The sequence below is a fragment of the Salvia hispanica genome, chromosome 2, assembly GCF_023119035.1.
Source record: "Salvia hispanica cultivar TCC Black 2014 chromosome 2, UniMelb_Shisp_WGS_1.0, whole genome shotgun sequence".
NCBI classification, from domain to species: domain Eukaryota; kingdom Viridiplantae; phylum Streptophyta; class Magnoliopsida; order Lamiales; family Lamiaceae; genus Salvia; species Salvia hispanica.
This window is the reverse complement of record NC_062966.1, coordinates 23,916,833-23,936,440: the sequence shown is the minus strand read 5'-3', so window position 1 is coordinate 23,936,440 and position 19,608 is coordinate 23,916,833. Positions and strand designations below refer to the sequence as shown.

The window sequence follows — 19,608 nt, the reverse complement described above, 5'->3', positions numbered from 1 at the left end:
AATTGAGCGGTAATTTAGGCAGCCATTTTATTACTAATTGGTCATCGATTCAATTTTGGATATTCAATAGCCAATTAGCGTTTAATTTGAAACCTTTAGCACCGTTACTAATAGAAAATTTATATATCCAATTTAAATCCATAGCTATAATCTCTATAAATACCAATAATAAAATAAATCCACCAAACAAACATGATCATCACCAAGTTTTGTATCGGAATTGGTGAGTATTTTATGGAATTTAAGAAACTTCCTTCGGTCACGAGTGCAAATGAACTGAGGATCTCATTTTTTATGTTAAAAATAGCTCTATTGGTGCTGCAAACTTATCGTTCGTTTTTTTTTTTCTTGCGATTTTGTAAGGTATGTATCCATTACGTGACTGAATTGTAGCTAACCTGGTTTGAATGAGCGAGAATTAAAGGAAGACTCTGGAAGGAAGATTAAGAAATTTTATTTGAGGAAAAAGACAAGAACAGCATTTCTCAGATTAAGTTAACTTTGCGTTGAAAAGTGTAGAAATTTCTCAGATAAGTTAACTTTGTATTTAAATGTTTAGAAAAGTTTTGTTTTAGAGAAAGGAGATGTTTATTGTTTACATGGGAGATGTAAGTTAGTTCGGATTCTTGATTTGCTTCGTTCTTTGTTTTATGCTTTGCAGTTAGAATTGCAACATGCCCGTGTCATAATAGCAAACTGCAAATGTTCTATTTACACTTCTGAATGTGTAAATGATCATTTTTTCTATCCTTTGCATTTTCTTCTTTTATGCAAGAGTAAAGGCCAAATGTGGTCCCTAACAAATGACAGTTTTATCAATTTGGTCCTTAGCATTATCATTTAGGTGATCCCACTTGACTAAATAGCAAAATGTACCCCCTTTTTCTTAACTCCATTTACTATTGGCGTACGCAGCCACTGGTCCGCTTTGAGACTTCGTGTCTCGTTAATTCGCTTTCTCCCTATTGAGACAATTAGTATTTATTTCCTTGTTTTATTTGTTTCCTTTTTTTGGGATTTATTTTATTTTATGAGAGCAATCGAGTCTCCTTTCCAGCAAATAAAAATTATACTTTCTTGTCCCTAGAAAATAAAAATTAGAGAAGGCACTAACTTTAATGCGAAGTCGATGAAATGAAAGAAAAAAAAAGAGAAAATAAATAACATAGTGTCAATCAATGTTTTAAAAACCGGACCGGCGAGTGAACCAGCGAGGCTACTGGTTCACGGTTCAACTGGTCCAACCGATCGAACCGTTTTACTGTAGCATTTATATATATATGAGTATATAATTAAATACATATTTATTATAAAACACTTGGTGTCAAAACATGTAAATAAACAAGCATGAATGTAATATATAATTTAATTTCAAATAATATATAGATATATAAGTATAGATAAAGCATATATATACCAATTCTTAACGAGTAATACTAGTAATGTAAAAATACATATTCATATGTTTATTATACTATGTATTAATTTTCACGTTATGATATAAAATATGTATATAGCTTTTAGTTATATATATACAATTAGTATATAGTTGATAGTTGATATAATATGAAGTACATATCAACAAAACAAACTACATCCCACATTAAAAAAGTAAAGACAAAAGATTGTAAAAGATGACTATAAAAACAAGTTTTTCATCCCACATTGAAAAATGAAAGAACAATCTTGTGGAATACTTCTATAAAGAAAGACACAAATGATTTTTTAAGCTAATTTTTATAAATTCATAGGCCCAATACAAGTATGGGTTAATATGAAATGAAAGTATAATGTAAAACTTTTTTAAATTGATTTTTAATTGATTTTTAAAAATAAAAAAATTTGGTAACCGGTTCGACCGGTTCCCGGTTTCTGGTCCAACCGGCCGGTTCACCCGGTCCAAAACAGTTCAATACTCCACTGGTTTTATATGGTGAATCGGACCGGAGAGATCACCGGTTCGTGGCCGAACCGGTCCGATCGGCTGGTCCAAACCGATTTTTAAAACACTGGTGTCAATGGACAGTAGGAATCACATTTGTAGTACAATAGTTAGTGAAAAATTAAACTAATTTTATAAAATGAACAAAAAAAAATTAAAATAAATGGACGTTGAGAAAGAATTTAAAACAGAGAGTACGACTTCCAAAAGAAAAAGTAGTGCCAAAAAAGTTTAGACCACTATGCATGTTCTTCCTCTTCTCTCAAATCTCAATACTCAGCGCATATAGTTAGATATACATCCATCTTCTCACCTCTCTCATCTAATCTAATCTAATCCAACATGAAAGACGCCGTAATTAGTAATTTGGTAGAATGGATGACACCAAACCTATTTGGTGTATACATGAGATATGGGACTGGGGTGTCAAACAAGCTCGAGAAGCTGATAGATGAAATCAAAAAAGTAAAGGCATATCTTGCCGACGTCTCCGGGCAGGTGGAGCAGTTGAGAGAAATGGATTTGGAGAGGCAGCTGAAAGAGGTGGATTATGACGTTTCAGACGCCATTGAATCTTCATTGTCTCTAAGAGTGGCCGCCCTGGCCAAGAATATATGCTTCCGGCTACTACTGATTAATCAGCTTGATGAGGCACTAGAGTGGTCGCTCCACTCCATTAAAACTCGAAAGTTAGATCCCATCACTAACAGGATCGAAGCATACAAAGATCTGGGAACCCAACAAACAAAATCTAAGGAAACGACTAAGGTAAGATCAAATTTAATTTCACTTTGCTTAATTTCTTTATTTCCTTTCGTATCTGATTGTAATTATTTTGTCATTGTTTTTTTGACAATAACAACTCTATGCGTAACGGTTACATCTTTGCCAATAAGAGTGATTACATATTACTACTACTTCCATTTTCATTTACTTTTGAGTGAACTGCAAAATTGATTTGTGATGAATTTAGAAAGCATATTTGCGATAATTCATAAAAATATATTGCTTCAGAGATCTCTTGACAAATATTTTAATTCATACCTTTTCAATTTTGAGAGATATTTATTTCCTTTTTTTTTTTCCTCCCCTCTTTTGAGCCTCAAATACAAATTTGGTCATTTCTATTTATTTTCGTTTCTTTCTTTTCTTATTTTTCTCGCTTATTCTTGAGGGTAATATAGGCAAAACAGGAAATAAATAGTCTCAAAAAGTGAAAAAGTATCCTAACTCAACTAAAACATTAGTTCAGGGAGATTTTGGTGCATTCTATTTTCATGAAGTACCGTATCTATACATTATACATGTATTAAATTTGCAATTCACTCGTTACTTTTTATACATTTTCATTCTTATCTATTTTTTTCATCTAAACTACACATTAATCCCGCAATAATTTATTATTTTTTTACATACTCCGTATTAAGTAGTGGAGTATAATGCTTAGTTAAAAGAAATGACACAAACGTGAAAATTGATTTGGTGACCAAGCCTAATTTAAGCTAATTAGCCTAATAAGTCAACAAAATAAGTATAACTTTTATGGAAGTCCAACCCATTTAATTATGGAAGCCCAAGTGAAGACAATCCATTTTAACCCAAAGACAGCCCAAATTATCCGCTTACTACCCTATAAAAATGTTACTACTACGTACTAATACTATCAATAATATTACTACAGTATGCATACTTAAATTTGTTTCAAGAAACCCATCTCTAATTCTTTTAGTAGTTCAGTGGTTTGCTCTGCTGGTTAAGAAAAACGAATGGCCTAATTTTAGACACCACTCCACCATACTTTTAAATAGTGTCACCTAAGTGTGGCAACAATTTTAATAAAAATTAGGTGTTGTATTTTGTGAATTGTAGACGAATTCACTTTATTGTACTACCTCCGTTCATCATTAAAGTCTCATTTTTTCTATTTGATCAGTCCGCCAATAAATATTTCATTGCACTTTTACTATACTCCTATTTGATTAGGGGGGTTCATATTCCACTGACTCATGTCACTCATATTTTATTATAAAATAGAATATAAAAGTGAGACTCACATTTCACTAATAATTCAATTTATAATTTTTTTATAAAATTATGGCCATTTTTTTGTGAATATTGTAGAGAAATTGAGTCGAGTATGCGCCATTTGGAGGAAGGGAGGGTGTATAAGGATAAAATATAAATACTAGTGTTTAAGATATGATTAATGATATATACTACTCATTTTTATTGTTAAAAAAAGGTTGAGCCGCCGCCGCCGCCGCCACCAAAGAAGTTTGTTGGTTTCAAAGATGAGGCAGACACCTTAATCAGCTGTCTTATGAAAGAATCGGAGACACTCGATGTTATCGCTATCACAGGCATGCATGGCATAGGCAAGACAACGCTGGCCTCCAAGATTTACCACGACAACAGAATCCGTGAGGAGTTCCCCACCCTCCTTTGGGTTGATGACGGAGCTGTTCCCTCCCGCCCGAATAAGGATCTGTTTCTCGACATTCTAAATCAATGCAAGAATAGTGGTTCCTGGAAAGCTGATACTTCTGATCAAGCGTCCTGCAGCAACTGCATGGATTCCTCAATTGGGATTCCCAATGATCTCTCTTATCTACCCGACGATATGTTGATGTTGATGGCCACAGTTAAAGACTCTCTCATGAAGAGCAAATATTTGCTAATTCTGGATGGTTTATGGGATACTGAAAGGTGGGAGAGAGTCATGCACATGTTTCCGGCAACTGGCAAAGTCTTGATAACCAGTTGCTACAATTATGTCTCCACAAAGCCTCACGTGCTGCGTTTCCTGACCCAGGAGGAGAGTTGGGAACTACTCCAGTTGGAGGTTTTTGGTGAGCTTGGCAAGTGCCCGGATACGCTCAAGTCTGCTGGGGAGCGTATAGCTCGAGAGTGTGATGGATCGCCTCTTGCAGTAGAAGCAGCTGGAAATAGTCTAGTGGTCTCGTCCTCTCCAGAAGCAGCCAAGAATCTCACGGAGAAGTGGTGGGAGGCCGTGTCTGAGAATGTCTCGATGTATGTTGCAGACTACGGTGCTCAGCAACGCGTTCTTAAACGCGTAGAGTTGAGTTACTATAGATTGTCTCATTTTTTGCGAGAATGCTTCCTTTATTTGGGAGTGTTTCCCGAAGGTCGTGAGATCCGTGTTCAGACATTGGTTCGTTTGTGGATGGCAGAAGGACTTCTGCCTGACCAGGAACTCATCTTGAATATGCGCGAAACCGCAGATAGATGTTTGCGGTACCTTGCAGACATAAACTTAGTCATGGTTGTTAAAAGATACCATGACGGCCAGATTAAGACATGCCGTCTACATAAGCTTATGCACGCATTCTGCAAATATAGAGCTCATGAGAAAGATCTCTACCAACACATCAAAATAACAGAAGATCGTCCAATTTCCCTCACACCAAATAGTCGTCTCTGTATTGACTCTGATATCTCCAAATTCCTTTCTCGTAAACCAATGGAACCAAGTGTACGTTCTATTCTATGTTTCAACGAGGAAGAGAAAGTTGAAAGTTCAAGAATCCATAAACGGTTCAAGTTGCTCAGGGTTATGGAGTGCAGCAACGTCAATTTCACCAGATTTCCCAAAAAGTTGAACAAGCTTATCCATTTGAGGTACATCTCACTATCTTGTGATGAGATTTCCGAAATACCCGAAAACATAGCTACGCTATGCTACCTAGAAACTTTGGTGGTGGACACTCGGGCGTCTTCTCTTCTATTCAAAGCTAATAAATGGAGGATGTTTAAGCTTCAGCATTTGGTGACAAAAGCAGCCATTGTTTTAGCCGTACCAAGGGAAGGTGAAGTGTCTAAATATCTTCGGACACTGACTAGATTGGCACCTTCATGTTGCAACAAGGAAGTGTTCCGAGTGGCCCCTAACCTAAAGACATTGGGGATTCGAGGGCACTTAGCCACTCTTGCAGAACCCAGATCCATGATAAAACTGAACCATCTTGAAAACTTGAAGCTGATAAATGAATCCGCAGTTGATTGTCAGTTGAATCTTAACTGCATCCCACGAACTCTCGGGAGTCTCACACTTTCAGGTACACACTTGAAATGGGAGTGCATGTCTAAATTGGGAATGATTTATTGCCTCAAGACCCTTAAGTTGATAAACAATGCATTCACTGGAGAGTCCTTGACTAGTACACGTGCTGATGGTTTTGGTCGTCTAAGCTTCTTGCTGATCGACACCACGGATTTAGTCTCCTGGGAAGCCTCACCTGATTGTCTTCCTAGTCTTAAGCATCTTGTGCTTAAAAACTGTGTGAACCTCCAGAAAGTTCCATCATCTCTAGAGAAATGCCTTGACATATCTGATGTAGGGAACATACCTAGTGTGGCCCTAAGCCCAACAACAGCAACAAGGCCACCAAGTCAAATCCAGCGTGACCCAAGCCACGACATGAACCCATAGTGACCTCAAGGCCGAGACATATTGGAGCTCGGCCAGCCAAGTTCCACGATTATTATGACAAGGTCATGATCATGTTTATCTTCATGATATGATTTATTTACGCATCTTTTATCGAGTCTTTTTTTATTAAGTAATGTATCGACTATCGAGTGAAGTTTATAAGTTCTCTCTTGGGTTTTCTTTGTTGGTTCTTTCCCGAGTCAACTTAAGAGGTTCGAACCAGCCTATGAATTAATACAAATAGTCTTTATTTATCAAATTTAGCATAGTGCTGAATATTAAGTTACTGCATGTACTTCCAATTTTGTAGTGTGATCGAATTGTCAGCACATTAATGCTTTGCTAAATCTTTTTCTCCAAGTTTTCTTGTAAAAGAAGAGGGGTCATGAAACTCCTCTGGTTTTGGAAGGACTAATACTCTGCTTCACAAGAAAATGAAATTGAAATACAAGTTGCTTCAAACATAAATTTTTTTCATTCACATCAAATGCATCATAAACAATATAGAAAATTCAAAATTGTCACCTACCTCGTCTAGCAAGTACAATAAAACCCTATGGTTTGAAGATACAACAACACCATTTATTTGCAATCAAGACATCATGTTGATCCATCTACTTCAACTCTAGTTTGGCTCTGATGTAGCCCTTTGAAATCTGGAATTGATCTGTCATTCCAAAATGTGCCATCAAAAGCCATACATGAGTGAGGAGCTCACCTCCTTGGCTCAGCCTATCAGCATGATCACTCCAACTACATTGCGCCGCTGCAAACAGTAACATATCAATCCAAGCTTGAGTTACTATTTCCCATGTGTTGTCCCCCCTCTTCAGATAGCCAGCAAGTCGACAAGCATCGAAAAGGAGTGATTTGCTTCTGTCTCCTTTCACGTCAGACGGTCTGAACTTAACCTTCTTTGCAGATAACATCTTACAAGCATCAGCCACACTTAATCCCCTCTGATTATCGAAGAATTCAATGGTTTCAGCACACGTGTCTTGGAAACGGATCTGTCCTATCCCACTGGGGAGCATGAATGGGGACGCGATCAGCAAATGCAGCATGTAATTAGATAACAAGATGCAGTCTTTACTGACTCTTTCTGCGGTTTGACTACATATATCTGTAGCTATGTGCCATATGAGAATACGTTGATCGAACTCTATCTCATCGTCCTTGTCGAAACATTTCGCAGCTTTCAAAGTATCGTTGGACCAATAACTGTCCACCTTTATGCGTCCATCTCTCGTAGCTCTTTCTTTGATCATTTTAAAGATCTGTTCTTTTAAGTCGGGTTCAACGGACATGCTCTTAAAACGAAAGATCACATCGAGAAATTGACGGATGTTCAAAATCTGGTACTTGATGTAAGCAATACAACGGTCGATCTTCTCAGGATACCAGTGGAGTTTAGTAGCGCGCTTTGGCGTATATTTGATGCAATGGCTAATAATGTTGTATTGTCCCACCAAATTCGACCATCTCTCTCTTGCCGGAACCAAACGAAAGCGGTAGAGCAGTGATATGAATCCGGGTAGTTTCCCTTCCGGCCTTGTTGTCAGGTCTGATCCCGACAAAATCATCATTTTGTCCGAAACAAAAAAGCACCAGAATGGCATACATCTCCAGAAAAATAGCACCCACCAGCAAGACAAAAGTGATGATCACCTCTGTTTTTGGGTAACTGTTTTTGAGGAAGAGGAAGATGACGAATGTAGCAATGGTGGACGAGCAGCTGAATACGCGGAGAAAGCAGCCTCTCTTCGAGAAGACCAGAGGCGACTTAGTATAGAACAAGTCGTACACCAACCCAAGCTCAATCTCAACTATGTCGAAGGCTTGTTTACTACTCAAATTCGTGAAGTAAGAAACGCTCTCTTCGCGGTCTTGGAAGCTCAGAATCAAGTCCGCGAAGAGCTTCTTGAATGTTCCGAAAAATTCATTGGCCTTCGCCAAGACGTCGCAATCGACGTCTTCATGAGCCTCATGAGTGGATGACGGGACGCCGGGGACTAAATTCCCAAGTTCGACTCTGTATCCCTCTTCCTCTCTAGAAGTCGCCTCGTCCACAAATTTCGCGTAGTTGGGCCCCGGATCCGGCCGAGAAATCAGCGAGTCACGGTACCTGGTACATTTGATCATATTAGTCTCAATTCGCTAACCTTTCAATAATTTGTGACATTCAAATAAATATAACTCCGGGATTGATTTTTAGAATAATAAGAAAAATATTTAGTCAATTCATAAATATTGAGAGGGAAATAGTAGGAAAAAAAAAAAAAAAAAGCAAAATCCCAAATTCTGGTATGCTAGATCTCATATTCGAATTTAATTACGAAATCTCTTTAAAAATACGATTAAAATGGAGAAATTTAGAGGAGATGTGATTACCGGTTTTTACTGGCGTTGTAGAGAACCAGACTCCTTTCGCCGTACTTGACAACTCCGGCGAAGAAGATGACGAGCCAGAGGAAATTCAACGACACGCGCGTGAAAGAGCGGACGTAGACGTAGACGGAGACGCCGACTTGGCTGACGAGGCTGAGAAGGTGGCGAGACCAGAGCTCGTTGTCGGCCAGGGCGTAGGCGGTGATGGTGTCGGGCCCGCCGAGGTGCATCAGGAGGAAAGGCGCCCAGAACACGGTGATTGTGTGCTTTGCGTCGACGGAGTTCTTCTCCGAATCGCCCTCGGCTTGGGAGAGGACGCCGAGGGCGAGGGTGGCGACGGAGTCGGCGGCGAGGTAGCAGAACCAGAGGGTTGGGGAAACCAATTTGTTTCGGGTGTATTTTCGTCTGTTTCCGGTGAAGATGAGGACGAATTGGAAGAAGAGGCTGAGGAGGACCAGGAGGCGGAGCTCCACCGCGTTCCAGATTTTCTGCATTCTGTTGGAGAGAATCGGCGTGATGTCCATGATGTCGGAGATGGGGGTTGCGCGGCTGGTGTTTGATGAAATGTTTGAGTTAGAAGATGGAGGGTCATCTGTGAAGAGGTAGAGATTCAGATACTCAGCTGGAGTTAGCAATAGATTTAGGAGTTCGGATTTCCTAGTCAATACTACAATGAAGTTTTTTCTTTTTTAAATATTATATTAAAGCAAAATTGATTAAAAAAAATCATGATTACTTGTGTTTTGCTTCATTTTAGTTTCTTTATCAATTTTATATCATCAACTTGACGGATATCATCACTAATTGTCTAAATCCAAAATGAGCAAATTACTATATAGTTACTGAAAATTTTAAATTGTGATTGTTAGAACATCCACGACGGTAAAATAAAAATAAACCACGAAGATTCCCATTAGTTTTATGATAAGAATGGCTTGTTAACTTTTGAAATCAAGCAGAAAGTTGACTAATATTTACATTGGCAAAACAATATTATCAAATTATCAATAGTTAATTGACAAGTTGCATATTCTATACTTTCAATCTTGTGACCGCGGCTAAAAATGAATTTGAAGGTCTTCATTGCAAACTTCCTCTTGCTCACGGACTCTCTTACGTGCAGCTCATTTTACAGTACCATCTTCTACAATCTTTTGGCCCAATAAGGACCCAAAACATACATGCTAATGGGCCTAAACAATACGACCCAATGAGTAAAATAACACTCCACAAAATAAAACAAATATATGCCCTTTTGGAAAAAAATAATATCCACTTACAAAATGCATTTTTCGAATCATATAATTTCTGCAAGCATTTCCATCAATGCGTTCATCAGCGTAAAATAAAACCAATTATAATATAAGATTCTGATTTATTAACAAATCTATCAGGAAAATAGAAGCCTCGAAAGTGTATGGTAGGGACACAAACAAATTAACAATTGAGACCATATTGAGAAAAAATGCACAAGTTTATAGGTTAAGCCCAATAATTTCAAATTGCTGGGCTCCATAAGGGCCCAAAAGATATGATACAACACACATGCTGATGGGCTAAAAGAAAGACGGCCCAATAAGGGTTAAAAGATAAGTACATTATTGGGCCCAATAACAGAAAAATCCAGAAAAATAAAATAAATACCGACCAAATTGATATATGTCCTTCTGAAAATTTAAAAAGTACTTCTCATCCGTCCCATTAGAAATTAAATGTTTTTTTTTATTATCCCATTAAAAATGGAACATTTCTAAAAATAAAAAAAACACCATCTCTACTTTTTCCTCTCTGAATTTACTCTCTTTTCATTAACTCACAAAACAACACTACATAAAATCTCGTGCCGAAACTAGATGTTACATATTTAATGGGACGAAGGGAGTAAAATATACCCATTTACAAAATGCATAAGAAGCTGAGGTTTGTGGTCTCATTTTCTTAAGTCAAATAATTTTATCAGGCATTTCGTCACACGAAAATAAAAGAAAAAAAGAGCAACCAATAACATGCTTCTATGTGAAAAATTAAGAAAATTTGATCACAACATGATAAAAATAATACAGAAAAAGTATTAGACATAAATTTCAGGGGTAGTAAATAAGTGGTATCAAACTAAGTTGATGAAATTGAGTGATGGTTTTGAAGATTGAGGTAGTTAATGAGTGGTATCAATTTTTGAAGACACTGCTTACAATTTTGTTAGAATGATTTGAAGTGAGGACTATCATTGAAGTAAAAAGCACTCATAGATCATTAAGGAAAAGAAGATTGAGCTTTTACCTCAGGTTTTCTTCTTCAGACTGATCTCATGAATTAGAAGGTTTTCATTGCCAAGTTCCTCTTGCTCCTCCTTTATTCTTTCAGCTGATTCCACCAAAGATTTACTGCAATACTCCATAGTGATTGACTGGAGTGTTGGTATATCTCCGATGCTCAAAGGAATCTCCTTCAACTTGTATACAAGGCAAAGATGAAGGTGCTGAAGGCGTGGAAAGTGGGCATTGTCCGTGATCCAGATCTCTGGATCACACTCTTCAATTGCTAAGAACTTGAGATTCAAGAATTGGTCTTCGCATGTTTCCCACTCAGACCCACAGAAGGAATGGTTTTTCAGCTTGAGAACTTGAAGAAGGGGCAATGAACCGATTTTTGTCTTCACGTCTTCCCAAGGAAGATAGGTATTTTTTAATGACAACGTCTTGAGGGAATGCGGGAAGCTTAGTTGTTGCATTATATGGGCGAGTTGTGAAGAACCACGAAACCGAAGAGTTTCGAGTTTTTGGAGGCAACAGATATTGTTGAGACGGTAATCATCTTCTTCTCCTGAGGCGTCTTCCTCTCTTGAGACATCTTCTTCTTCAAAGGAGTCTTCCTCTTCTTCTTCCGAGGAGTCTTTTCCCGAGGTATCTACTTTTCTATCATAGCGTATCTTCAGTGTTTTGATATTAGGAATTCTTTTAAGCACCCCATCTCCAAACTTGAGATTCTTCACCTCAATGAGTGTGTGTAGATTTTCCAACACCACCATGTCCTCTTCGTCACTGAGAGGATCGGGGAGACAATATGCACCATCAAGTGTCCCTCCATAGATGATGACAAGCCTGAGTTGAGGCATCTTCCAGATCTCACAAACATAATCCTTAACTTTGTCACTAAATAAAAATAGTGACTGTAAATTCCAGAGAGAATAGACCAAAGAAGGTAATGGTTGCTCATTCAAATTTATAAAATGAATACGCATGTTAACTAGCTCACGAAGAATCTTCTCATAATAATCAGGACTATCTTCTTCCTCTGAGAATTCCGCTAAAAGAACCGTCTTACATAAAACTATATGATAAACTCTTTGGAAATTCCCCAAAAATAAAATTGTTAAGCGATTCAAATTCCAATGATTGAAGGCGAGAAGTTGGATATGTTGGATTATTTGATTCACAAAGTATAGGAACACTCAACAAAGATGAAATATGAAGGATAAGTATATATAGGTTTCTCACAAAAGGATTACAAAATACAATCAAACAAAAGTGCTTCGGCACTACAAAACTCTCTCTCTTTTCCCAACTTAGAGCTACGGCTCTTTTCCACTCCAACTCACACAATTCCTTTTCTTTCTTTCTATCTAAGAGCTTCACACAATTCCTTTTCTTTCTTTCTATCTAAGAGTATCTAAGAGCTTCGGCTCTTACAAACACTCACTCTTCCTTTCTCTCTACTATGAGCTTCGGCTCATTCTCTCTAAATCTCATTCACTACATTTCTTTTTCTCTTATAATACAATGAAGCAAGTACTACTATTTATAAGTAACTAAAGTTGATATATAGCTAACACATGCATGCTACGTGTCCTAATTAGTTTAATTAGGAAGATATCATATAATGACCACATACTCCACCGCCTTACACGTAATGCAAAGGCAATTGTGGCTTCCTTTTAGCCATGAAAACTTCACAAGATTTCATCAACTAAGATGAGGTGGTGATGCACCTACTTCATCATTTTTCTTAATCTTGAAGCAATTGAGTTTAATAAACTCAACAGGATATTCCGATAAGGTGCTTGCACAACGGCGTAGAGGCAGGGACGGAGATACCGGCGGCCAAGCCACCGCTCCAGCGGGGGCTTGGCCGGAACCGGACCCCTACCCCCCCCTATGCAGCCGCGCCCCGCCGGATTTCCGCCCCGGCTTCGGATAGCCTGAATTTTTATGTATACTGCGTCTGTGAGTTTCTGGAAGAGGCGAAGAGGTTGAGAGACCCCCAATTTGAAGAAGACGACACATGGTGAAATTGGGCTTCTAAATTGGGTCATTAATTATATTGGATTGGAGTATTAGACTTGGGCCTTTAATATATAATGATAATAATAATAATAATAATAATAGATAAACTAAAATAGCCTTTATTGAATATAGAAGCCCAAATTTATACTACAAGTAACGTTTCTTCTTCTCCAATTAAAATCATATCGGAGGCGCACGCAAATTACAGCAGCCGCAAAAAAAACCCTTATACTGAATGAAAATAGATCTGCGAAGTACATCCATTGTTTTGCTCATCAGCTCCAACTAGTCGTGGTAAATGTTACAAAACAACATGGTGCTATAAGTGACTTTTTCACCATTGTCACTATGATTGTAAATACATGTGGAACATCTTGTAAAAGGAGAGACAAACTACGACAAGCTGAGCATGAGAAAATTGTCAAATCTCTAGAAAGGGAAGAGATTAAAAGTGGAAGAGGTTTAAATCAAGAGATGAGTTTAAGGCGGCCGGGTGACACTCGATGGGGATCACACTTCACTACTTTGCTTCGTCTAAAAGGTATGTGGTCATCGGTAATTGAAGTACTTGAAAATGTGTATGAAGATGGTACTAATCCAGATAATAAAGGTATATCAAAAACATTGAGTATGAGGCTTGGAAGCTATGACTTTGTTTTTATTTTACACTTGATGATTGAGTTGCTTGGGTCAACAAATGATTTGTCAAAAGTTTTGCAACTTCGGGATCAAAATATAGTTCAAGCTATATCTTTGATTTATACAACTAAAAGGACTTTGCAAGACTTTCGGGAGACGGTTGGATGAAGCTCGTAAAAATTGTAAAGACGTTATATTTGAATTGAAATTTTTGGTATTATTGTTATTATTATTATATTATTATTGTTATTATTATTTTTAAGGATTTCAGCACCGGCTTATTTGAAAGTCTAGTTCCGTCCCTGCGTAGAGGCTTTGGAATGATCCGCTCATCCGACACAGAAAAAAGGTTCAATTTTCGAGCTTCTCTTAAACATAGGTCCGCTAAAAGGTCATGCATTTTGAATGAACGATTGCCTTTTTTAACTAGCATAAGATTTCTATCAACAAGTTCATCTAAATACTCTTCTGTTGCCTCTTCCAAACTTTTCCCATTAATTGGTTTTATAAGTCCCCTAGCAACCAAAAATTGGCTGCTAAAAATTGGAATCTTATAAGCATTATATATTCCCAAAAAGAGAAAACATGGCTTTAAATGAACTGGTAAATGATTATAGCTCATGTATAATACTTCGAGGCAACTCTCCTTATCATCCAAACTAACAATTGAACTTAATTTTTTTTCTACGATCACCCAATTTTCTCTTGTTCGTTCAGATTTTGATAAGAGTCTCCCTATCACAGCCACAAACAACGGAAGTCCTTGACAACTTTCCACAATCCTCTTTCCAATATCCTCCAACTCAAGAGGACAACTTTCTTTCCCAAACACAGATTTGGAAAATAGGTCCCAACTAGCATACTCATCCAAAAATTTCATATCAAGACCGTTGGAGTAGTTAAAATGAGATGCCAAGTTTGATAGTCTTGTCGTCACTTCCATTCTACTTCCATTTCTATTATGCGGGAAGAATCTCCTAACTTGATCCCATGCCTCAATATTCCACATATCATCTATCACAATAAAATACCTCCTTCTTATCAAATATTGGTACAAATCTAATCCCAATTCATCTTCACTCAAATCTCTCATGCGGTTCTCCTTCTTGTTTACTTGATCAAGAATTTGTCCAAGAATTTCTCGTGCATTATACCCTCGAGAAATTGTTGACCACGCACAAACATCAAAATGTTGTTGGACAAGTGGACTTACAAAGATATTCCGAGCAAGAGTGGTCTTGCCTATCCCACCCATTCCAACGATTGGGAGAATTTGGAGATCGGGTCCTCCTATAGTGATCTTGTCCAGCATTTGCAATAAGACATCATCAAAACCAATCATAGTAACGTTTTTAGCCGTCGATGTAGATCTAGATAAGTCTCTAGCAGCAGAAGGAGTCACAAACTCTTTGATGCGTAGTTGATTTTGGAGTACCATCTTCTCTTTAATCTCAACGTTGATCAAATTCATGTTTTCTATCGCCTTCTGCAAACCTGTTAAAAACAAACTATCAAATTACAAATTTATCTATACAAGTTGAGGCTTCAACAATTTTGTTAATCTAAGACCTTGATAGAATTGAATGGATGTGATCTTTTGTGCATCATTTCTTAAACGAGCAAGAATTTGGTCGCCGGCATACATCTCGATCACATCTTCAGCAGCGTGAGCCGCTTCTGCAATTCGATTCTCCCACGCATCTTCTTCTTTCGTGTAGCCACTGTGGGGAGAATAGCCTTGGAGAAATTCTTGCAAGGAAGTAATTAGTTGAGTGAGAGATTCAACTTGTTGGTGGTCGATGGAAATCGGAGGATTCGGATGAGTTTGAATTTCATCTATGAAAAGCATAACAGAAACTAGAGCTCCATAAGCAGCCATTTCTCACTTTTTTTTTTTTTTTTTTTTAAATTTTGTGAAGCAGAAGTGTAGGAGATTTCTATGGCTTTAATTCGTTAGATGATTCAAAGATGATAAGAAGAGAAATTCTAGCCGCGTATAGTTATTTTCATATTTCTTACACGTTAAGCTCTTCGATATCTTGGCCCAATAAGGACCCATAAGATAAGAGCTAAAAGAAGACGGCCCAATGAGGACCCAGGCTAACCACGGACTCTAATTCTACTCAATGAATCAACCATTAGTGATCCACTTAGGCACAGAGCAAAATACCATGATCCACATTCAAACCCAAAGTACTCAAACACAATCTCATGACAGAGAAGTAGACAACCTTAATTCATTATGCAATTTTCTTTGTGTGTTGCCACCTTCTCTGATGGTATCCTATTCAAGACTAGATGTTTTGTGATATGTGTGAAGTTCATGTCTAATACCACAAACCTACTTTTAAGTAAAAATAGTTGCCGTTATAATCCCAAAGTAGAAAAACAACATTATGTCTTTACAAAAGAAATGCGCTCAAACGTAAAAGGAAACATACAATATAGTAATATAAAAGCAAATTACATAATACTACATGTTTGGAACAAAAGAATACAAACCATATATGAACTCTCTTTCTACTCAATCAAACCAGTCTTGTTAGCCAACTCTTTCCCACCACAACGCAGGCTGTTACAGACGTTCTCCGCAACGTGTCTGATTAACTAACTTCTCGTGAGGTTTTGCAATCAATCCTCCGGCGTTGCTCGAAGAAAAGATCACGATCTTGCTGTTCACAGACGTTCTCCGTGAGACAGCGAGAGAGAAAACGAAAATATGTTCTTGTTGCACAAGTTAGGTTTAGGGGAAATATTTCATTAAAAAATATGGCCAATAAAATACCCTATTTATAGACTAAGGACCCTAGGGCGGTTCGACTTAACCTAGACGTTCGGGAAAGAACCACAAAGAAAACCCGAACGGGGCTTATAGTTTTGGCCTGACACAACAGAATTAAAATAACGTCTCAAAATATAATATTCTAAATAATCAAAAATAAAAGGCAACAACTAACTAAGGAAACTAACGCTTCCTCAATTCTTGTACCGGTCTGGTGGCTTCAAACCTTCTCTCGGTCTTAATGATCGCGTGGCAGTGGCGTTGCTTACGTTGGGTTCATCCGCTGCCTCGCTTGTATCAGGTATCTCCTCCGAGCTGCTGTCATTCCCCTTCTCATCCTCCTTGTTGCTATTGGTTGAGACAACAGTAGAGCTCATATCAACTCCCCCCCCCCCCGTTAAGCACCACCTTGTCCTCAAGGTGCACATCTGGGTATCGAACAGAAATGGAGTCCCACGGCTCCCACGAAGGTGTGTCTCCGTCCGACCAGCGGATCAGCACCTGTTTCTCCGGCTTGCCGTTGCGCCAAATGATCTTAGAATCAATAACAGCTTCTGGTTTCATAATTGGACGGTCTCCCATAAACTCATCTGGTAACTTCACGCCATCCACATCACCTTCACCCACGACGAACTCCCTAAGAAGACTGACATGAAAAACATTGTGGATGCGGCTCCCCTCCGGCAGGCGCAGGCGATACGCCACTGGACCTACTCTCTGCGTGATTTCAAAGGGCCCGTAATAACGCTTTGCTAACTTGGCAGATTGGGGTCTCGCTACAGAATGCTAATGCTGACGATAGGGCTGAAGCTTTAACCAAACCACATCGCCAACCTCAAATTCGACATGGCGGCGGTGTCTGTTAGCCACCGCGGTCATCCGCTGTTGTGCACGTTCTAGATTTCTCCGGAGCACCACCAGTAACTCACTCCATTAGCGAATAAGATCAGCGACAAGAGGAGGAGTCTTCGCCGATGGCGGGGCTGCCACCAATGGTGGGGGTTCTCTCCCATAAAGCGCCTTGTACGGCGACATTCCCAAACCTGAATGATGAAAACAATTAAGGGCCAACTCCGCCCACGGAAGAAAATTTGACCATTTTGACGGTTTATCCGCAGTGAAGGCTCGCAAATATTGTTCAAGGCCCCTATTCCGTACCTCCGTCTGACCATCGGATTAGGGATGATAGGCGGTCGTGAAATGAAGTTTAGTGCCACTCAACCACATAATATCCTCCCAAACTGCATTCAAGAAGACCGAGTCTCTGTCTGAAACCAACGTTTTAGGAAATCCATGATGACGAACTACCACATTCACAAATAACTGAGCCACGCGCATGGCATCGAAGCGAGGCGGTAGTGGGGCAAAATGTGCATACTTGGATAACCGATCCACCACCACCATAATAGTAGTGTACCCGCGAGATTGGGGCAGTCCAGTGATGAAATCCATCGAAACATCCTCCCATACCTGCGACGGAACTGGTAATGGCTGCAAAAGACCCGCAGGTTTTTGGGTCGAATACGTAGTGGATTGACACACAATGCACTCATCAACAAATCGCTTAATATCCTTTCGCATCTTCGGCCAAAAGAAACCCGCTGCCAAGAGACGAAACGTCCGTTCATGACCTGGGTGACCCGCCAAAGGAGAGCAATGGTGTTCCTCCAAGAGCTGGCGTCTAGCCGCTGACTGTGGGCTAACTAGAACTCGCCGATTATAGTATATGAGACCATCCACCACTGTCAGATGTTGCAGCGCCTCCCCAGCTGCAATTTTTGCCGCAAGCTCGATCAGGTCTGGGAGGGTAGTTACCTCGTCACGTGACAACTGCAGTATCAGCGGCATTGGGCGTGCCATGACGATAAAAGCTTGGGCGTCCACGCTGTCGAGCTCGCTAGGCGTGTCAGCCGGCGCCGGTACAACCGCTGCCCCGGGGAACGGCGGTACATCATCAGGCTCCTCTCTCCGGGATAAAGCGTCCGCCGCTTTATTTGTAATGCCTCGCTTATACTCAATTTTAAACTTGTACCCCATCAGCTTTCTGACGTAAAGCTGTTGGTCCGGTGTCTGCACAACTTGCTGCAGGAGTTCCTTCAAATTTTTCTGATCACTACGAATAATGAATTCCCTGCCCAATAAATACTGTCTCCACTTTTGAACTGCCTCTACTATTGCATATAACTCCTTATGATAGGTCGAGGCCACTCGCCGACGAGGCCCAAGCTTCTTGCTGAAAAATGCAATGGGGTGATTATCCTGTAAGAGCACAGCGCCAATCCCCATGTCAGATGCGTCTGTTTCCACACAAAATTTAAGCGTAAAATTGGGCAGACGTAACACCGGAGCCAATGTCATTGCCATCTTCAATGCCTCAAAAGTTGCCCCTGCCTCCGAATTCCATACAAAGGCCTCCTTCTTCAAAAGATCAGTCAAGGGCGCGGCGATCATGGCATAATGTTCAACAAACCTGCGATAGTAACCTGTGAGCCCCAAAAAACCGCGCAGCTGTTTCACCGTCTTGGGAACGGGCCAGGCTGTCATGGCATCGACTTTCGACGGGTCCGCCTTCAGTAGGCCATCCGAGATAAGGTGACCCAAATACTCCACCGTTGAACTACAAAAAGAGCATTTAGAGAGCTTCACGAAAAATTGATTTGCTGTGAGGATAGTGAGGACAGCCGTCAAGTGCTCCGAGTGGGTCTCCAAGGTTGGGCTGTACACGAGTATGTCGTCGAAGAACACAATCACACACTTCCGCAGTAATGGCTGAAAAATAGCATTCATAGTGGCCTGAAAAGTGGACGGTGCATTCGTAAGCCCAAACGGCATTAACAGGAATTCAAAGTGCCCGTCATGCGTCCTGAAAGCCGTTTTAAATATATCATCTTCATGCATCCGTAACTAGTGATACCCCGACCGAAGATCCAACTTAGTGAAGAATTTTGCACTGCCCAACTCATCAAATAATTCATCGGCTGTGGGAATGGGAAAGTGATCTGGGACTGTTGCCGCATTAAGAGCCCGATAATCAATACAAAACCTGAACGTACCGTCCTTCTTACGAATGAGCAACACGGGAGAGGAAAAAGGACTCTGACTACGCTGTATAATCCCCTGCTCC

The 19,608-nt window shown here is 39.5% G+C and overlaps 3 protein-coding genes across 3 annotated transcripts; 1 reads left to right on the top strand and 2 right to left on the bottom strand.

Annotated features, from left to right (window-relative positions):
* Positions 1 to 2,172: 2,172 nt before the first annotated feature.
* Positions 2,173 to 6,595, top strand: LOC125205066 (putative late blight resistance protein homolog R1A-10). Its single transcript, XM_048103870.1, has 2 exons — positions 2,173 to 2,710; positions 4,185 to 6,595. Exons 1-2 carry the CDS (start codon positions 2,285 to 2,287, stop codon positions 6,390 to 6,392), a joined length of 2,634 nt encoding a protein of 877 aa, XP_047959827.1. The 5' UTR covers positions 2,173 to 2,284; the 3' UTR covers positions 6,393 to 6,595.
* Positions 6,596 to 7,833: 1,238 nt separating this feature from the next.
* On the bottom strand, positions 7,834 to 9,432 carry LOC125208040. Its single transcript, XM_048107587.1, has 2 exons — positions 8,784 to 9,432; positions 7,834 to 8,517 (listed from the first exon to the last, which is right to left on the bottom strand). The coding sequence occupies exons 1-2, from the start codon at positions 9,302 to 9,304 to the stop codon at positions 7,839 to 7,841; spliced, it is 1,200 nt and encodes a 399-aa protein (XP_047963544.1). The 5' UTR covers positions 9,305 to 9,432; the 3' UTR covers positions 7,834 to 7,838.
* A 1,629-nt stretch (positions 9,433 to 11,061) lies between these two features.
* Positions 11,062 to 15,684, bottom strand: LOC125206541 (putative late blight resistance protein homolog R1B-12). The gene is made up of 3 exons (XM_048105789.1): positions 15,272 to 15,684; positions 13,977 to 15,196; positions 11,062 to 11,949 (listed from the first exon to the last, which is right to left on the bottom strand). Exons 1-3 carry the CDS (start codon positions 15,579 to 15,581, stop codon positions 11,062 to 11,064), a joined length of 2,418 nt encoding a protein of 805 aa, XP_047961746.1. The 5' UTR covers positions 15,582 to 15,684.
* Between the last annotated feature and the right edge of the window lie 3,924 nt (positions 15,685 to 19,608).